This window comes from Physella acuta, unplaced genomic scaffold (genome assembly GCF_028476545.2).
Source record: "Physella acuta isolate Inbredline_101_S28 unplaced genomic scaffold, ASM2847654v3 ptg000473l, whole genome shotgun sequence".
NCBI lineage: Eukaryota > Metazoa > Mollusca > Gastropoda > Physidae > Physella > Physella acuta.
The window spans coordinates 1,419,868-1,432,600 of record NW_026731992.1 but is presented as its reverse complement, the minus strand read 5'-3'; the positions used below and the strand labels follow the sequence as shown (position 1 = coordinate 1,432,600).

The following is a 12,733-nucleotide window of genomic DNA, read 5'->3' as shown; positions in this document are numbered from 1 at the left end:
TTAAGCGTATGTTAAGGGGATGTTTTTTCTATTTTTTACAATTTAAAATCTAAAGGCTTTTGAATACTATTACCATGTTTGGCACATGAAAGTAAGTATAAACAGCAAAAAATGGTTGAAAACAATTTTGATTATCATGGCAACCCAAAAAAAACCCCACCATTTTGAATTTTTGGTACTTTTAAAAATGCTAAGGCTTTTTTATTTATGTACTTATAGCAATCAAATTTAAACTGCTTATATTTCAATATATATTAAAACTTTTGTCACGACAACTTTTTGAAATAGTAACTAGTAAGAATTTTACAAGGTCTAAAATATTGAACCTTTTTAGTATTCAAAAGTTTCAAAATTTGCATATTAATTACCAAATACTTTTCTTTTTATGAAACCCATCACAATTCCCTCGTGACAAAAGTTGTATTAGTAGGCTTTTTAGTGTTTTAAAGCTGCGAACTGAGAAAAACAGCCAAAAGAAAAGAAAAGTAGGTCAGGAAAATAGCAAATCTGTGTCCCCTTAATGTGCAAATGGAAGTATTAATTTTACTGATGTCCAACAATAGACTCATGTGTGCTAGATTGTTAGTAGAATTGTACTCTCATGTTAAGTGTTATGGTCAGCAATTAATTTAATTTAATTAGGGTTACAGCTAAGCTAGGGGTTAAGGTTTGCGCTGAAATTACGAAGTCATTATATTTCAAAATTTGTTTACTACCAACTGCCCATTTAAACACCTCTTTTTACTTTCTCGTATATACGAAGTATAGAGAAAGTCTTGTAATCGTGCAAAAAAAAAAAAATCGAGATTTTTACAAATCTCAATGTTTTACACCTCACTGATACGGAAAAACATAATTTTGCAATCTTGTCCGTATGTCTGTCTGTCTGTGTGTGTTTCTGTGTGTAAACACGATAACTTGAGTACCGTTTCAGCTAGGTTGATGAAATTTCATATATAAGTATTTTTTCAAAATCGTAGATCCGTATCAACTTTTGAGCGATTTCCAATAACCAGAAGTGGTACTTTTTCTATTTTGAATTTTTCAAAAGCCTATAACTTGAGTACTATTTTCGGATAGATAAATGAAATTTCACATGTAAGTAAAAGATCTAATTCTCTACCTTCTGTCAAATTTTGAGTAATTTCCGTTGACCGGAAGTACTAATTTACGCTATTTCCGATTTCTCAAAAAACGCATGTAAATTTATAAAGTACTAATAATTTTGCGCACTATTATGAACATCTTTATTTGGCGCTCACTTGGTGCGCAATTCTTTTTCTATGAGATTCTATTCTATTTTAAAAAGTTTAAGTATTTAAAATGGATTAAAAATCATAACTATCCTGAGTTCCCATCCCCTGTTGTTTTATATAAGAATATTCGAGATAGTTTAGGGGAGATCACTCCCGGTTTATTTTTAAAAGATTCCATTATTGTGGCATTATTGGATATCTGTGATGTAATTTAAATCAATCCTTAAATCAAACCTTTGAGAAAAAGGGTATTGTGTAACATCAATAAGCATGTTAGTGAAGATCTTGGCATTCATATTCCTTTCTATTTCTTTGTTGCCTAGATCATCATTTTTGGGGCTGGCTGCTGGTTTCACAATATTTTCTGATGATTCGTCATTTGACTCATTTAAAATGGGGACTGCACATCTAGCTAATTCCCATTGTCCAAGAAAAACATTGTTACAAAAATATTTGATTAAATCTTCAATTTTTTTCCTCCATTCGATATCATTGTGATCGTCCAAAAAATTTAGAACTGTGTATTCAGTTTCCATTTTAAAATTTTAAAATATTTTTATTGTAGAATATGCTCTGTATTTTCACTATTTTGTATAGATGCTATCGCCCAGACGCTGGAAAACTGTTAAATCTGCTCCCAAGTAAGTTCTATTATTTATCATTTTTAATCCTTTAACAAGGTCTGTTTAATAAATTTGTTTTTTAACATTTACTAATATTTACTATTTTACTCAACTACGGAGATCGCCATTTTGAGCTGTCACGTGCCAACTCCTCTTCCTGTGTATTTTTTCCTGTGCAAATGAGATTAAATAGGTCATAGGTCATGACCTATGCGGGAAATTTAAGATTCAATAACTTTTGATAAGTGAAAGCCAAGAATCTCATTTTTCTTCGACACAAAATAACTATTTCAAAGATTTTTAATGTTAGAACCCCCAGATAAGAATCTCAAGTTACAGGTTTGATCTAGATCTCTAGATTAGTAGATTTTTTAAATAGATCTACTATCTAGATTACGACTAGATCTAGCACTACAGTACTCTGACTCTACAGTACACAATCTTCAATACGTCAAATGATCAAATCTCGAAAGTGAATCGTGATCATCATGTCAAAACTTGTTTATTTTGGATTATACTTTTCAGTATTTAGATCTAGAATCTATAAACAGCTCCGATCTAACTCTAGTAGTAGATCTATAAAGTTTAATGTAGATCACATTATTAAGATGAAATAAGTCCTAAAATCAGTAAAATGAGTGGAGTAGGACTAATGATTTTTAAAATGTAGTAATAGATCTACTAGACTATATTACTATAAAATGTAACTCTATTCTATAGGCCTAGTAATAGAATAGTTTAGTAACTAATTATTTATATTTAATACTATAGGCCTAGGTATTAAATTTTTTTGTATACTACTAGATCGGACTGAGGAGGCTGTGGGTGTTCCATAAATATGTGATGTGTAGTAGATCTAGTAATAATTCACGTATTCTCACGTTGTGAGTAGTGTAGTTGTAGGTTTTATTAACAAATTATTAGAATTTCATATTGAGTAGGCCCTAGCCTTATGGCTTATATGAATAATGGCTGCCAGTATGGTATGGGTAACAAGTATTAAAGAAGTTAATAATAAAACAAATAGGCTTATAAAAAGTAAAACCTTACTACTAGAATGCTTTTTTTATGAAAGAAAGTTTTATTTTTTTCTCTGCATTAAAAGCTTATTCAAAAGGTTTACTATTATTTTATTCTCTACTTTAAATGAGTAATTTGAAATTTGTTCTTTATGAAGTTGTGACCACATACAACTAGCTTGCAATAATTAAAAGACAAATATCTGCAACCTTGTGGCAACCAACCAACCATCCTCGATGAATAGTTCACTTCACCATTAAAACCAAGGTATTCACTTGTGATTTATCTATATATAATTATCTTCTTGGAGACGTTAGAAAACACCAAGCTGTAACTGTAAGCGCGCCTAGCAGCCCCCTCTCTTCCTCTCTAGGCATATCGCTACCACCCCCATATGGTCTGGTGAGCTCTGGTTCACGCTAAATGTTTACGATTGTAGAGACGGGTTTAGCGATGGCTATAAGGGGCAGATAATTTAGTTTGAAACTATTTTAAACTTAGGGGAGGTAACTAAGAGGAGGCTGCTTTCACTGGGGAGGGGTTGGGTTGGGGGAAAGGAGGGTTTTAGTGTTTTAAAGCAAATATTTTCAGTGGCAGCTTTGGTACTGTCGAATTCACAAATTATGAATTACTGAAAAGTAGAAAATAAAACTAAACAGCGGCATGTGATACGCCGCAGGTCGGCTCGTGATTAATATTGTCATTTCCTCTTTTAAGACTTTTATCATTGACTATAATCTTTATATTAATTTTTAATAACTAATCGTGTCTCTATTATCATGACAATCAGTATCAATGCTGTACTTTTCCAGCATTTAACTTTTGACTTGATTATTTCCTCCTGTTTTCTTGTGACGGCAGAGCTTTCTTGTCAGAAAGACTGATGAGTGAAATTATGAGATCTATATCCAGCCAGTTCTTTGTATAGTACAAGTTATCAATGAAAGTCTTTCAAACATATGGGTTTAAGTTACTGATTCGGTTAAACTTCATGTCTGGGTTAAAATTTGGTGCAGGGCTTCAAGTCATGTTAGTAGCGCTAAACTATGACTTGAATCTAATGGATGAGAAAGTGTTTGGTTTGACCTATGTAACATTAGTTCAAATAAGTGTTTGACCTATGAAAGATTAGTTCAAATAAGTGTTTGACCTATGAAAGATTAGTTCAAATAAGTGTTTGACCTATGTAACATTAGTTCAAATAAGTGTTTGACCTATGAAAGATTAGTTCAAATAAGTGTTTGACTTATGAAAGATTAGTTCAAATAAGTGTTTGACCTATGAAAGATTAGTTCAAATAAGTGTTTGACCTATGTAACATTAGTTCAAATAAGTGTTTGACCTATGAAAGATTAGTTCAAATAAGTGTTTGACCTATGAAAGATTAGTTGAAATAAGTGTTTGACCCATGAAAGATTAGTTCAAATAAGTGTTTGACCCATGAAAGATTAGTTCAAATAAGTGTTTGACCCATGAAAGATTAGTTCAAATAAGTGTTTGACCCATGAAAGATTAGTTGAAATAAGTGTTTGACCCATGAAAGATTAGTTGAAATAAGTGTTTGACCCATGAAAGATTAGTTCAAATAAGTGTTTGACCCATGAAAGATTAGTTGAAATAAGTGTTTGACCCATGAAAGATTAGTTCAAATAAGTGTTTGACCCATGAAAGATTAGTTGAAATAAGTGTTTGACCCATGAAAGATTAGTTGAAATAAGTGTTTGACCCATGAAAGATTAGTTGAAATAAGTGTTTGACCCATGAAAGATTAGTTCAAATAAAGCGCACCAATGTTCTCACATGGTGACAGCCATTACTGAAACCTTTTCAAACAAAAAACCTTTCAGCAGGTACCGTGCTCCAAAAAAATGCCAGCAAGTTTAGAAGATTTTGACGTGATATCCACTATAGGAACAGGATCGTATGGAACTTGTAGGAAAATCAGAAGAAAGAGAGATGGGAAGGTTTTGTTATTTTTATCATAGAGCTATTTTACAACTGCATACCACCTCTGGTAAAGCTAGACATACCATCTGACGTGTACAACTAGACATACCATCTGATGTGTACAACTAGACATACCATCTGACATGTACAACTAGACATACCATCTGACATGTACAACTAGACATACCATCTGACATGTACAACTAGACATACCATCTGACATGTACAACTAGACATACCATCTGATGTGTACAACTAGACATACCATCTGACATGTACAACTAGACATACCATCTGACATGTACAACTAGACATACCATCTGACATGTACAACTAGACATACCATCTGACATGTACAACTAGACATACCATCTGATGTGTACAACTAGACATACCATCTGACATGTACAACTAGACATACCATCTGACATGTACAACTAGACATACCATCTGACGTGTACAACTAGACATACCATCTGACATGTACAACTAGACATACCATCTGACATGTACAACTTGACATACCATCTGACATGTACAACTAGACATACCATCTGATGTGTACAACTAGACATACCATCTGATGTGTACAACTAGACATACCATCTGACATATACAACTAGACATACCATCTGACGTGTACAACTAGACATACCATCTGACATATACAACTAGACATACCATCTGACGTGTACAACTAGACATACCATCTGACGTGTACAACTAGACATACCATCTGACGTGTACAACTAACTTGACAGATTCTGGTGTGGAAGGAAATGGACTATGGATCAATGAGTGAGTCAGAGAAACAAATGTTGGTGTCAGAGGTCAACCTGCTGCGTGAGCTGCGCCACAAGCATATTGTCAAGTACCACGACAGAATTATTGACCGCTCTAGAGCTACCATTTACATCATCATGGAATATTGTCCAGGTGGAGACCTAGCCTCCATCATAGCCAGACACAGAAAAGATGGGTCAGCTGCTTCTGCACTCAGTCTATGAAAAGCTTTAGATCACTTACTGCTTGCTAAGTGCTTATTTCAGTCAACAAATGATAAAATAAACTTGCATTTTTTGGTTAGGGCTAGAGGTTAGTGCCAGTACTGGGGTTCATCTAAGAAAATAATGATTTTATCAGACTGAAGAAATGTTACTGAATCAATGAAATACACATCTTTTGTAAGAGGATATAAGCAGTGTTTATTTCCTCAACAGTTTGTCTGGCATCAGCACCATCATTCTACTCAGTCTATAAATACTTTAGGCCAGTTGGATGACGATAGCAACAAATTTTGTTTGTTCTTCCAATATTACCAAGATTTTTACTACATTTCAGAACTCATGTGACTGAAGAATTTGCATGGAAAATCCTAAGCCAAACGACTCTAGCTCTGAGAGAATGTCATAGAAGAAAAAATGGGCAGGCTGTTCTCCACAGAGACTTGAAGCCTGCCAATGTTTTCCTGGATACAGATTCCAACGTCAAGTTGGGAGACTTTGGCCTGGCGCGTGTCCTGCATCATGAGACAAGTTTTGCCAGAACTTATGTTGGGACCCCGTACTATATGTCACCAGTAGGTCGGACATTTGCACAAACAGTCCTGTTTGACCCATAGCAACAGACCTGTTTGACCCATAGCAACAGACCTGTTTGACCCATAGCAACAGACCTGTTTGACCCATAGCAACAGACCTGTTTGACCCATAGCAACAGACCTGTTTGACCCATAGCAACAGACCTGTTTGACCCATAGCAACAGACCTGTTTGACCCATAGCAATACACCTGTTTGACCCATAGCAACAGACCTGTTTGACCCATAGCAACAGACCTGTTTGACCCATAGCAATACACCGGTTTGACCCATAGCAACAGACCTGTTTGACCCATAGCAACAGACCTGTTTGACCCATAGCAACAGACCTGTTTGACCCATAGCAACAGACCTGTTTGACCCATAGCAACAGACCTGTTTGACACATAGCAACAGACCGGTTTGACCCATAGCAACAGACCTGGTTGACCCATAGCAACAGACCTGTTTGACCCATAGCAACAGACCTGTTTGACCCATAGCAACAGACCTGTTTGACACATAGCAACAGACCGGTTTGACCCATAGCAACAGACCAACTTTCACATAAGCAACCATTTCCCATGTTGTATTGAGTCAGTGATCCTATTTCCCATGTTACATTGAGTCAGTGATCCCATTTCCCATGTTGTATTGAGTCAGTGATCCCATTTCTCCCCATGTTGTATTGAGTCAGTGATCCCATTTCCCGTGTTGTATTGAGTCAGTGATCCCATTTCTCCCCATGTTGTATTGAGTCAGTGATCCCATTTCTCCCCATGTTGTATTGAGTCAGTGATCCCATTTCTCCCCATGTTGTATTGAGTCAGTGATCCCATTTCCCATGTTGTATTGAGTCAGTGATCCCATTTCCCATGTTGTATTGAGTCAGTGATCCCATTTACCATGTTGTATTGAGTCAGTGATCCCATTTCTCCCCATGTTGTATTGAGTCAGTGATCCCATTTCCCATGTTGTATTGAGTCAGTGATCCCATTTCCCATGTTGTATTAAGTCAGTGATCCCATTTCCCATGTTGTATTGAGTCAGTGATCCCATTTCCCATGTTGTATTGAGTCAGTGATCCCATTTCTCCCCATGTTGTATTGAGTCAGTGATCCCATTTCTCCCCATGTTGTATTGAGTCAGTGATCTCATTTCCCATGTTGTATTGAGTCAGTGATCCCATTTCCCATGTTGTATTGAGTCAGTGATCTCATTTCCCATGTTGTATTGAGTCAGTGATCCCATTTCCCATGTTGTATTGAGTCAGTAATCCCATTTCTCCCCATGTTGTATTGAGTCAGTGATCCCATTTCTCCCCATGTTGTATTGAGTCAGTGATCCCATTTCCCATGTTGTATTGAGTCAGTGATCCCATTTCCCATGTTGTATTGAGTCAGTAATCCCATTTCTCCCCATGTTGTATTGAGTCAGTGATCCCATTTCTCCCCATGTTGTACAGGAGCTGGTCAACAACCAGTCGTACAACGACAAGTCCGATGTTTGGTCTTTGGGCTGCATGCTGTATGAGTTGTGTGCCCTTGCTCCTCCATTTGTTGCTGCCAATCAGACAGAATTAAATCATAAGATCCGGGCCGGAGAGTTCTCACGTCTGCCACACTCTTACTCCTCTCAGCTGGATCTCATCATTAGGAAGATGCTGCAGGTAGAGGTAGGTTCCATTCACTGGCTGACTCTTGGCATTAGGTTCCATTCACTGCCTGACTCTTGGCATTAGGCTCCATTCACTGCCTGACTCTTGGCATTAGGTTCCATTCACTGCCTGACTCTTGGCATTAGGTTCCATTCACTGCCTGACTCTTGGCGTTACATCAGTTCAGTAGCATTCAGTAGAAAAACTATTATGGTTTATGGTAAAGGTGATTTGTTTACTGTTATCTTAATGTTATTTTTTTAACACGTTTTTATTAACTCAGCTTCGCGTGTGTTTGTTTGTTGTTAAAATTGACATCGAAAATTAGCCCACTTCTGATTGCTCTATAGATCTGAAATTTGGCATGCAGGCTACTTTCGCCTAACAATTTCAGATGCAATCATAAAAACTAGCAATTAGAGACCGTAATTAGCTTAATTTAATTACGCCCTAAGGACCATAAAATTGAGGACATGATTTCTAAAGATACCGACAAGACTGGAGGCCTATTGACACAGTTACTTCGGCCCCAATCGATGTGAGCGCGCTGGCCGTGATCGTATAGTGGTTAGTACTTCGCGTTGTGGCCGCGACAACCCAGGTTCGAATCCTGGTCGCTCAAGATTTTTAGTCCGTGTATTTATAAACACTTAGTCAAGTCATACTTAATCAAGTCATTGGATAAAGTAGAAAATAAACTATATAAAAAACTTTTTTTAAAAACCACGTTTTTCATGTGTAGCAACGGACTAAAAAGGAGAAAACAAAATACTTTAAAAAAACTTTTTAAAAAACCACGTTTTTCTTGTGGACTAAAAAGTAGAAAATAACTATTTACATACATTTGATGACAAAAAACGTGGGTCGGGCAGATGGGTCGGGAAATTTGATGGTGAAAGTACCCACGTTTTTTGTCATCAAATGTATGTAAATAGTTATTTTCTACTTTTTAGTCCACAAGAAAAACGTGGTTTTTTAAAAAGTTTTTTTTAAGTATTTTATTTTTGGTCATTTTTGTGTTCTGTCCTAATGCTAGACTACCTTGTCCAGTCCATGTCATCTGTTCCATGTTCCATCATATTGTTGGATGTCATGATGTATGTTCCATGTCCAGTCCATGTCATCTGTTCCATGTCCCATCATATGTTGGATGTCATGTTGTATGTTCATGTCCTGTCATGTCATCTGTTCCATGTCCCATCATATGTTGGATGTCATGTTGTATGTTCCATGTCCTGTCATATGTCATCTGTTCCATGTCCCATCATATGTTGGATGTCATGATGTATGTTCATGTCCTGTCATATGTCATCTGTTCCATGTCCCATCATATGTTGGATGTCATGATGTTCCATGTCCTGTCATATGTCATCTGTTCCATGTCCCATCATATGTTGGATGTCATGATGTATGTTCCATGTCCTGTCATATGTCATCTGTTCCATGTCCCATCATATGTTGGATGTCATGTTGTATGTTCCATGTCCTGTCATGTCATCTGTTCCATGTCCCATCATATGTTGGATGTCATGTTGTATGTTCATGTCCTGTCATGTCATCTGTTCCATGTCCCATCATATGTTGGATGTCATGTTGTATGTTCATGTCCTGTCATATGTCATCTGTTCCATGTCCCATCATATGTTGGATGTCATGTTGTATGTTCCATGTCCTGTCATACAGGGGATGTCATGTCATAAATTCCCCTTTGTCAGGTGTCAAAACGTCCCAGCATTGAAAGCCTATTATCTGAACCTGAGCTTCAGCGAGCCTGTCAGCGTCCCCCTCTGGTGGCCAGTGGTCAAGTGCCTGTGGTGGCCAGGGCTCATGGCCAGAAAGAAAATATCCTCAAACAGCTTGAAGCCTTGGCACTTAAAGAGAAGGAGCTTGAAAGTAGGTTCTTTGATAAATGTTGATCTCATTGAAAGTAGGTTCTTTGATAAATGTTGATCTCATTGAAAGTAGGTTCTTTGATAAATGTTGATCTCATTGAAAGTAGGTTCTTTGATAAATGTTGATCTCATTGAAAGTAGGTTCTTTGATAAATGTTGATCTCATTGAAAGTAGGTTCTTTGATAAATGTTGATCTCATTGAAAGTAGGTTCTTTGATAAATGTTGATCTCATTGAAAGTAGGTTCTTTGGGTCAGTTTGTAATGTGCCCTAACCATTACGTGTGGTCAGATTATGTAATGTGCTCCAACCATTACATGTGGTCATGTTTGTTATGTAATGTGCTCCAACCATTAGGGGTGGTCAGATTATGTAATGTGCTCCAACCATTACGTGTGGTCAGATTATGTAATGTGCTCCAACCATTACGTGTGGTCAGATTATGTAATGTGCTCCAACCATTACGTGTGGTCATGTTTGTTATGTAATGTGCTCCAACCATTACGTGTGGTCAGATTATGTAATGTGCTCCAACCATTACGTGTGGTCATGTTTGTTATGTAATGTGCTCCAACCATTACGTGTGGTCAGATTATGTAATGTGCTCCAACCATTACATGTGGTCATGTTTGTTATGTAATGTGCTCCAACCATTACGGGTGGTCAGATTATATAATGTGCTCCAACCATTACATGTGGTCATGTTTGTTATGTAATGTGCTCCAACCATTAGGGGTGGTCAGATTATGTAATGTGCTCCAACCATTACGTGTGGTCAGATTATGTAATGTGCTCCAACCATTACGTGTGGTCAGATTATGTAATGTGCTCCAACCATTACGTGTGGTCATGTTTGTTATGTAATGTGCTCCAACCATTACGTGTGGTCAGATTATGTAATGTGCTCCAACCATTACGGGTGGTCATGTTTGTTATGTAATGTGCTCCAACCATTACGGGTGGTCAGATTATGTAATGTGCTCCAACCATTACGTGTGGTCAGATTATGTAATGTGCTCCAACCATTACGTGTGGTCAGATTATGTAATGTGCTCCAACCATTACGTGTGGTCAGATTATGTAATGTGCTCCAACCATTACGTGTGCTCAGATTATGTAATGTGCTCCAACCATTACGTGTGGTCAGATTATGTAATGTGCTCCAACCATTACGTGTGGTCAGATTATGTAATGTGCTCCAACCATTACGTGTGGTCATGTTTGTTATGTAACCATTTGCTGCTGGTCTACAGGAAGGGAGAGAAATCTTGCTGTAAAGGAAAAATTGGTGGAAGACAAGTTAAAGAGGTAAAAATGTGTTGGACATTCTTGTTAGTGAGGAACTCCCAGCTTTCAGTGAGTGAGTGAGTGTAACTTTTAGTGAGTGAGTGAATGAATGTAACTCCCAGCTTTCAGTGAGTGAATGAATGTAACTCCCAGCTTTCAGTGAGTGAGTGAATGTAACTTTCAGTGAGTGAGTGAATGAATGTAACTTTCAGTGATTGAATGAATGTAACTCCCAGCTTTCAGTGAGTGAGTGAATGAATGTAACTCCCAGCTTTCAGTGAGTGAGTGAATGTAACTTTCAGTGAGTGAGTGAATGAATGTAACTTTCAGTGAGTGAATGAATGTAACTCCCAGCTTTCAGTGAGTGAATGAATGTAACTTTCAGTGAGTGAATGAATGTAACTTTCAGTGAGTGAATGAATGAATGTAACTTTCAGTGAGTGAATGAATGTAACTCCCAGCTTTCAGTGAGTGAATGAATGTAACTTTCAGTGAGTGAATGAATGTAACTTTCAGTGAGTGAATGAATGAATGTAACTTTCAGTGAGTGAATGAATGTAACTCCCAGCCTTCAGTGAGTTAATGAATGTAACTCCCAGCCTTCAGTGAGTGAGTGAATGAATGTAACTTTCAGTGAGTGAGTGAATGAATGTAACTCCCAGCCTTCAGTGAGTGAGTGAGTGAATGAATGTAACTTTCAGTGAGTGAGTGAATGAATGTAACTTTCAGTGAGTGAATGAATGTAACTCCCAGCCTTCAGTGAGTGAGTGAGTGAATGAATGTAACTTTCAGTGAGTGAATGAATGTAACTTTTAGTGAGTGAGTGAATGAATGTAACTCCCAGCCTTCAGTGAGTGAATGAATGTATTTTGACAGGGCCAATGAGCTGCTGCAGACATGCCATTACCAGGAGACATCTGGTGCCGTGGCCTGCCCAGGTAGGAAGTTCCGTCCTGCAGCCATGCCAGGCCCCAGCTGTAACAAATGTCCCAGAGTTTGTGCCACGCCCGCCCAGGGTCAGACTGACCAATGGAAACCATGATATAGACTTTGTAGAAATTGAACTGTAGCAGACATGATTTTCTTTCTTTGTCTAATTAACTAAGATTTACATCAAAGTTCAGATTGTTAATCTTAGTGGAGAAAATTTTCAACAACTGAATAAATGCTGATCTACCATTAGGTATTCAAAATGAAATTTTTATAATGAAATTAAATAAAATTTAACACTTCCACCTGATAGAGACTGTTTTCATCAGAACAGAAACACCAAATTTATTGATGTATGTCCATTTTTAAAAAAGTTATGAATTTTTTAAAACTTAAAAAATGCGTTCGCTTTTTGAACAGTAAAGGGTCTATTTGAGACCCCTACTAACTTCTACAATAACTAAGTTAGAACTCTCAAATTTCTTGCACACACAGCCAGTAATACAAATAGCAAACCCAATTTTTTTCAAGGTAGTCAGACAG

The 12,733-nt window shown here is 37.1% G+C and overlaps 2 protein-coding genes across 14 annotated transcripts in view; one reads left to right on the top strand and one right to left on the bottom strand.

The window, feature by feature from the left end:
- The window catches only part of LOC131943937 (zinc finger FYVE domain-containing protein 26), a gene marked incomplete at its 3' end in the record, with an annotated part of 48,199 nt that extends 46,172 nt beyond the window's left edge, over nt 1–2,027 (bottom strand). The window contains exon 1 of the mRNA XM_059304323.1: nt 1,491–2,027. Coding sequence (XP_059160306.1) covers nt 1,491–1,792 — 302 coding nt within the window. The remainder of the gene's footprint in view (nt 1–1,490) is intronic.
- A 49-nt stretch (nt 2,028–2,076) lies between these two features.
- LOC131943898 (serine/threonine-protein kinase Nek2) lies at nt 2,077–12,440 on the top strand. Of its 13 annotated transcripts, XM_059304222.1 has the most exons (10): nt 2,452–2,545; nt 2,684–2,763; nt 3,057–3,166; nt 4,750–4,863; nt 5,608–5,825; nt 6,188–6,425; nt 7,890–8,099; nt 9,797–9,974; nt 11,227–11,281; nt 12,137–12,440. In XM_059304222.1, exons 4-10 carry the CDS (start codon nt 4,768–4,770, stop codon nt 12,300–12,302), a joined length of 1,161 nt encoding a protein of 386 aa, XP_059160205.1. In that variant the 5' UTR covers nt 2,452–2,545; nt 2,684–2,763; nt 3,057–3,166; nt 4,750–4,767; the 3' UTR covers nt 12,303–12,440. The 13 variants fall into 13 exon arrangements, with proteins under 13 accessions (XP_059160194.1, XP_059160204.1, XP_059160193.1 ...); XM_059304211.1 differs by lacking the exons at nt 2,452–2,545; nt 2,684–2,763 and adding an exon at nt 2,077–2,184 and having other exon boundaries at nt 4,747–4,863; XM_059304221.1 differs by lacking the exons at nt 2,452–2,545; nt 2,684–2,763 and adding an exon at nt 2,077–2,218.
- The last annotated feature ends 293 nt before the right edge of the window (nt 12,441–12,733 follow it).

Bases quoted from the DNA above. Each gene is read 5' to 3' on its own strand.
- LOC131943898 (XM_059304211.1), top strand. From the start codon at position 4,768: ATGCCAGCAAGTTTAGAAGATTTTGACGTGATATCCACTATAGGAACA. The intron at 6,426-7,889 runs GTAGGTCGGACA...CATGTTGTACAG, and splicing joins CCCCGTACTATATGTCACCA to GAGCTGGTCAACAACCAGTC. The intron at 11,282-12,136 runs GTAAAAATGTGT...GTATTTTGACAG, and splicing joins GTGGAAGACAAGTTAAAGAG to GGCCAATGAGCTGCTGCAGA.